At 54.3% G+C, this 7104-nt stretch overlaps 1 protein-coding gene across 1 annotated transcript in view; it reads left to right on the top strand.

Moving 5' to 3' along the window:
* The window catches only part of LOC106899085 (protein VAC14 homolog), a 52004-nt gene extending 45391 nt beyond the window's left edge, over positions 1-6613 (top strand). Inside the window, exon 13 of the mRNA XM_014960751.1 lies at positions 6256-6613. Coding sequence (XP_014816237.1) covers positions 6256-6596 — 341 coding nt within the window. The 3' untranslated portion in view covers positions 6597-6613. The remainder of the gene's footprint in view (positions 1-6255) is intronic.
* Positions 6614-7104: the final 491 nt, after the last annotated feature.

The raw sequence follows: 7104 nt of genomic DNA, 5'->3' as shown, positions 1-7104 counted from the left end.
TTTTTTTTTTTTTTTTTTTTTTTTTTTTTTTTTTTTTTTTTTTTCCCCAGCTCTATTTTTAACCCTGCTCCAACGAAGCTTCGCTGCCCCTGCGTTTGCAAAAAAGCTCCAATTCAAAACATCCTGGGGAAGGCTGCTGGAGGAGGAGGATGGGGAGAGGCAAGGGGAGAGGGGCGGGGGGAAGATGCCATGGGCACAGATTCCCACGTCGTGGCTGCCACCCGGGGGGGGGTTTCTCCTGGCTCCATCTGGCAGCACCAACTCCCACAGTACCCAGGGTTGGAGCCCAAACCCCAGCTCACCCACCAGCTCCAGTTGCCACCAGCTTTATCCCAGCATTTCCCAGAGGAGCCAAGGGGAGATCCCTTCTATCCCTTCTCCCCGGATGGGCTGGAAACGTGATGCCCCCCCCCGGGGGGGAAGGGGGAAGGTGCTGGGGTGGGGAAGGATGCTGGGTCCCACCAGCTCTTAGCTCGGCCCCCCTATATCCGAGCTGAAATTGCTTCAATTAGGGATTGCAGTAAATCATTTTAGCTAAACCCGCCGCAAATTCCCTGGCGGATACTCTTTAAACAGCTTACCCAGCTTTAGCTTGCTTCGGGAAGGAATCAATCCCCCCCTCCCATCTTATTTAAATGGAGTTAGGCCAGTCCACACCCCTTTTAATTAAGACCGAGTTCGAAACCGATGATGGCAAAATGAGTGAAAAGTTGGCGTTTTATTTTATGCCAGGGGGAAGTTTGGCACTTCGTGGCCGAGGTAGGAAAAGCTGAATTTGTGTTGGAGTCAGCCAGACACCCCCCACACACAAAATCAGCTTCTTCCCGAGCAATTTGGGGACACTTTGGTCACTGTAGGTCTCCAGACAGCTCTCAGCCAGACAGCCCCGATGTTCCAGTCTGCTCCACAATATATATTTATAAGGGCCTTAATATAGATCCCTAATTGCCTGTCTGGGTTGATTTATGGCGTGTCCACGGCACAAACGGCCCCCAAGTGCTTGGGGACGTGGTGGGGGGGAAGTGGGTGGGCAGGAGTTTCCACTCGAGCTGGCACCCATGGGTGGGGGAGGACAAATGCTGGTGGTGCAAGAAGCCCAACTCTCGCTTGCCTCGGGGAAGGATTTGTTAGCCCAGCATCCCAGGAGGATGCTGTAGCCGTGGGGAAGGGTCCAGGCTGGCTGGATGCGGAGCTGCCGTTTCCACCCCGCGTTTCTCTTTCTCCCCACTCTCATTTTGCCTCTTAGACGTTCCCAGGGGGCTCAAAATTCCCATTTGTTCCCATGATAGCTGATATCTGGGCTGGGTTTCGTCATTCCTCTGAGCAGGAATCTTTTTTTTCCTTCCAGCTTAAAAGAAAAAAAAGGCAGCAGAGCCGTGACGTGCCACCAGCCCCGCTCCGGGGACGTTCGCAGCCGATCTGGCAGGTTACGGAGCTGCAAAATCTCGCTCCGGGGAGGAGGAGGGAGGGGGGGGAAAGCAGGGAGAGGTGCAAGCTTCAATTAATTAAGCCGCACAGTTTTCATAACACTTTCTCCCTCTGCTCGTCTCTCGCGCTTCCTAGAAACACTTTTTTGTCAAGCTGCTCCTACGGTTCTGCCGAGCCGGGGGATGCCGCCGCCGCCACGCTGAGCTATCACCCAAAAAAAAGGGCTTTGAGGTGAACTCCAGGCTACACTGGGAAGGGTAACAACGGTGGCAAACGAGGTGCCAGCCACTTCCCAGACACATCCCGTTAAAAAAAACACATCGTTTTGGAAGTTGGGAGGATTGGGAGGTTTTGTAAGAGAAATAGTTCTGCCTTCCTTGGAAGATGTCTCGCCCCTTTTTGAGCTCCCGCTGAGATTTGGTGGAGGTTTTGCAGCCTGGGAGACTCCCACAGGCTGGGTTCTCACCTTCCTCCACCCCGGAGTCATCCCTGGAGGGCACTACTGGCAAAGCTGGTCCAGCACGGCGTGCCGCGGCGGAAACTTTCCTTAGGGACACGCAGGCGCCGGGTGGGCAGGAGAGGGAGAACCCATCCCTTTTGAGTTCCCTCTCGATGCGCCCAGAGGCAAAGGATGATGAAGCAGCTCCCTGGGGTGCACAGACAGTCACATCATGTTTTTCTCTCCCAAAAAGAAAAAAAAAAACAAGGCTAAGATTTGATTTTGCCATCTCCACGTCCTGGTTCCTCCTTGCTCCCAGCTCCCTGACCCGCTGCCCGGCCTCCTCCAGGCTGGACAGGAGGGTCAGAGGTTTGGGAGCAAGTTGATGAAGGAAGATAACAAGGCTGGAGGCTGGAGGTTGGTTGTCCTGCAGGTTGCAGCCGAGACCTCATCTCTAAGGTCATTCTGGTTGGTTTGGGAGCAAGTTGATGAAGGAAGATAATGAGGCTGGAGGTTGGTCGTCCTGCAGGTTGCAGCCGAGATCTTATCTCTAAGGTCATTCTGGGTTTTTTTGGAAACCCAGTTAACCCAGCAGGTCCTTACAAGTCTCCAGTCTGAGATGCGGGAGATGGGGCACCACCTTGGGAGCGTGGATCTGAGGGTGCTTCTGGCTGGTTGGAGGTGCTGGAGCGGGTCCAGAGAAGGACGACAAAGATGGTGAGGGGTCTGGAGAATAAGTCTTATGAGGAGAGGCTGAGGGAGCTGGGGTTATTCAGCCTGGAGAAGAGGAGGCTGAGGGGAGACCTTCTTGCTCTCTCCAACTCCCTGAAAGGAGGGTGTAGAGAGGTGGGGGTCGGTCTCTTCTCTCAAGTCACAGGCGACAGGACGAGAGGAAATGGCCTCAAGTTGCGCCAGGGGAGGTTCAGGCTGGATATTAGGAACAATTTTTTCCCTGAAAGGGTTCTCAGCCATTGGAATGGGCTGCCCAGGGAGGTGGTTGAGGCACCATCCCTGGAGGTGTTCAAAAGAGGGGTTGATGTAGTGCTGGGAGGTCTGGTTTAGTGATGATGCTCCTTGTTTGTTGTGTGGGTGTCTATTTTTGTCAGTGAGGTTGACGGTTGGACAAGATGATCTTTGAGGTCCCTTCCAACCTAGAAGATTCTGTGATGCTGTGATTCTGTCTTGTACCATCATTCCCAGCCACACAGCTTTGCCCTGTGCTGCCCGTGCCCCAGTGACAGGAGCACTGGGACCTTTCAGGGAGAAGGAAAGTTGCTGCCACCTCCTCTTTTTCCCTTGGGAGGCATTTTGGGGCGTGTAATGGTTTTGGCTGTCACTGGAAGGCATGCCAAGAGGTGATAAGGTACCAAGCTGGCTTTGCCATGCAGAGGAAGCGGTGGGCAGGAATTGTAGAATCATGGAATCATTCAGGTTGGAAAAGACCCTTGGGACCATCGAGTCCAACCGTCAACCCCACTCCACAAAGTTCTCTCCTACACCATATCCCCCAACACCACATCTAAACGACTCTGAAACTCATCCAAGGATGGTGACTCAACTCCCTCCCTGGGCAGCCTCTTCCAGGGTCTGACCACTCTTTCTGTGAAGAATTGTTTCCTAATGGCCACTCTAAACCTACCCTGTTGCAGCTTGAAGCCATTCCCTTCTGTTCTATCGCTAATTACCTGTGAGAAGAGACCAGCACCAACCTCTCTATGTCCTTTCAAGTAGCTGTAGAGAGTGATGAGGTCTCCCCTCAGCCTCCTCTTCCTTAAACTAAACAGTCCCAGCTCCTTCAATCGCTCTTTGTACAATTTCTTCTCCAGACCCTTCACCAGCTTCGTTGCCCTCCTCTGCACCCTCTCCAGCACCTTCATATCTCTCTTGGATTGAGGTGCCCAAAGTTGGACACAACACTCCAGGTGTGGCCTCCCCAGTGCTGAGTACAGGGGGACAATCACCTCCCTACTTCTGCTGGCCACACCATTTCTAATACAGGCCAGGGTGCCATTGGCTTTCTTGGCCACCTGGGCCCACTGCTAGTAGCGTAGTCTGTCTGTAGAGAGACTTAATGCCATCCTTGATGATTTTTGGGGTCTTGAGAAGGGAGAAACTCCACTTTTGCAGCTTTGAAAGATGGTTTCCATCTGCTCTTCACCTCCCCTCCCCACCCTCGGCACCAGAAAGAAAACCAGCACTTGCTTTTGAGGCTCTGCCTGTTTTCACCTCGGGTCTTCCCTGCCCTCGAACAAACCCACCTTTGGTTTTGGAGCTCATCGGCTCGGCTGGATCCTTTTTTCTTTTCTTTCTGTATTTTTTTCACCCGGATCATCTTCCCCACAGCTGAGGGATGCTACGGCCAACACTTGTGCTCTGGGAGATGCCTGGTTTGGGGTTTTGGGCTCAGGGTGACCACATGGCCCCAGCCACCAGGTTCTGGTCCAGATCCCCCCCGTGTTTAATTTTCCTTTTTCTTCGGCTGTGTATGTTCCTTCAGATGCTACATCTGAACCCTGGCTGAGCCCACCTCTGTATCTCTGCGTGTCACCGGGACGAGTCGGGTAGAAAAGAGCCCAGTGGCTTTTCCATCAGTGTCCCTGGGCTTGATTGCGTCTTTAATTGGCTGCTCCATGCTCTGCTGAGTCTCAGTAGGAAGCAGACAGCGTTCATAAATCAAACTCTTTGGGTTTCCTTCGGTGATCTGATGGAAATACTGGCTGTTCTCAGGATGGGGAGGAAGGGGGGAGGGAATAACCTTGGTGTGTGCTGACTTCTTACCAGGGTTAGACGTGGTCTTTCCACCGGAGAAGCTGAGGGAGGGAGCTCCCCTCACTGCAAACTACTCTTTCAAACCCTCTCTCCAAACATTTGCTTTGAGCGCCGTCCTGCTAAATAAACCCTCTCCCCCACCGTTTGGCTGTGGGAAAAGCAATCTTCACCTGCTCCCGGCATCTGTAGGTTTGAAGGGGTATTTTTTTCTAACCCTCCCCGCGTCCCCTGAGCTGGGAGATGCCCCTTTGCCACCCCTTCCCCAGCTGCATGCCCTCCAATTCCTGTCAGACCCCGTTAGGATCTCACTGAGCAGCAGGGAGAGCTTGTCTGTGGCAGCATCTCGTGGTCGTTACCACCTGGTTTAAGGTCTTGCTGTTAAATGAGCAACAGGAGCTCCTCAAGAGGGGATTTGTGGCCCCGAGAGGTGCCCGGGGGGACGCTGGCCGTTTGGCAGAGGAGTTGAGCAGAGGGTTTTGGAGCTCCGGGTGACAGGAGGGTGCAGAGCGTCCCTTCACCGTACCACTGGAAAGCCTCCAGCCCCAGGTGAAGCATGGAAACATGAAGGAGCTTCAGAGGCTTGAGGGGCTTTGGGTATGGGTGGGTTGGAGCACATCTGGGTGGGTCGGAGCACATCTGGGCTCTCTGAAACACACCATCTCTCTTCTCTCCCTGCTTTCACACCCTCACCTTCCCTCCCACCGGGGCTTTTCCTGCACCCTCCTTGCTCAGAGAGTCCCAGCCACCCTCATGACCTTTATTATTCTGCCTTTGAGACTTAGAAAGGATGGAAACTGCCTCCAAACAAAGCCTTGTTTGCCTTCTGGGCAGAAACGGTGGCTGCAGCAGAAGCAGGGATGCTCCAGGCTGGAGGGAGCACTGCTCCTTCGTGCCCCTTCCCCAGCCTTCAGCTGCTTTTGTTTTAAAGGGTGGGTTTTTTTGCAAACAGTGAACAAAACAGCACATTTTTTGGTCCAGTCTCTAAGCCTGGGGCTCTGCCGTGGTTTAGCTGAGCCCTGGGGCACCTTGTATGTGACACTGATGCACCCAGTGGCCCCTGCTCAGGGAAAATCGTGTCACCGAGTGTAAATTGGTGGCCATGCCGTGACCCAGGGCTGGACGTGTGTGTCTGCTGCTGGATGTGTGTGTCTGCTGCTGGATGTGTGTGTCTGCTGCTGCGTGCTCGGGCATCTGGCACGTGGGGCTGGATTAAAGGCTCTTCAGCTCAGTGGCAAGCTGGTTTTTGGGGTGAGTGTACATCCCGTATCTGAGGAGACGGGATCACCCATCGATTTAGAGCCTGGGGCACCCCTTCTATCAGCTACTGAAGCTGAAGGGCTCTGGGATATCTCCCAAAAAAGCCCCTTTCCCCCCCATGTGCTGCTTCAGACCACCACGGGATACTTTCCCCTGGGATGGGGAGAGCTGCAGCAGGGCTGGCTCTGCTTGGAGCAAGCAGATGCTGGTACTCGAGGCTTGGAAATCTTCTTTTCATGCCCCCAACCCTCCTCTGCTCAGTGCTATAACCATATTTTGGGGTGTCTGCTCTGTAAAGTCTCCTCTGTGGCAGGGGGACCCCCGCCACTCTAATTTGCTCTCCCCTTCCCCTGCCTCCCCAGGTGCCAAAGGCTTGGAGTGCTCCCCCTCCACCCCCACCATGAACTCCTACTTCTACAAGTTCATGATCAACCTCCTCAAGCGCTTCAGCAGCGAACGGAAACTCCTGGAGACCAGAGGAGCCTTCATCATCAGGTCAGAGCACTCCAAGCTCCCCCCCTCCATCAAGCACCCCCCCGGGCAGGGTGGGATGGGGATGACAGGGTCGAACAGCCCAAGCACCGAGCCAAAACCATTTCTCCCAGCCTCCCTCCTTCACCCAGATGGTTTCAGAGCAAACAGGACTTGCCTTTCACATGTCGAGGCACCATATTGCTCGCTCCCATCCCCGGAGGCAAAGTAGCTCCTTATTAAATTGCATTGTCAGAGCCCGTTTGGTTAAGAACCAACTAGACCGGCCAGTGGATGATGACAGGCCTCGGCTCGGAGTGCCAACTCGAGTGAATCCCTCCAACCCAGCTCGGCGCGATGCTCGCCCAGCGAAAGCCTGGTCCCCCTCCCAAAAATCACATTTCCACCCTCGGAGTTGGTAGGTTTTGCTTCAGCTTCTTGAGGAGGCTGGAAAGCCCAGCGTGGTGGCAGCTGGCAGGGCATCATCCGTAACGCAATGAAATTTGGGGCAAAGGGACACCAATTCCTCGCCTCGCTGGGAAATACTGGGCTTTAACGGTCAAGGCGAGGTGGGGAAATGGGTGAGGAGGGGGCAGGATTTTTTTCCCCTTGCTTTTGGGGAGGTGACATCCTGGGGGGAGATGCCAGAAACCCAAACCCTGCTCCCTGCGGGAGACGAGGAGCTGCCTCTCCGAAGCTGGAGGGGTGCACAAGGCTGGGGTGGGGGGGCTCCCATCACC

The sequence above is a fragment of the Calidris pugnax genome, unplaced genomic scaffold (assembly GCF_001431845.1).
Source record: "Calidris pugnax isolate Ruff unplaced genomic scaffold, ASM143184v1 scaffold347, whole genome shotgun sequence".
Lineage (NCBI taxonomy): Eukaryota > Metazoa > Chordata > Aves > Charadriiformes > Scolopacidae > Calidris > Calidris pugnax.
This window is presented reverse-complemented; position numbering and strand designations above follow the sequence as displayed.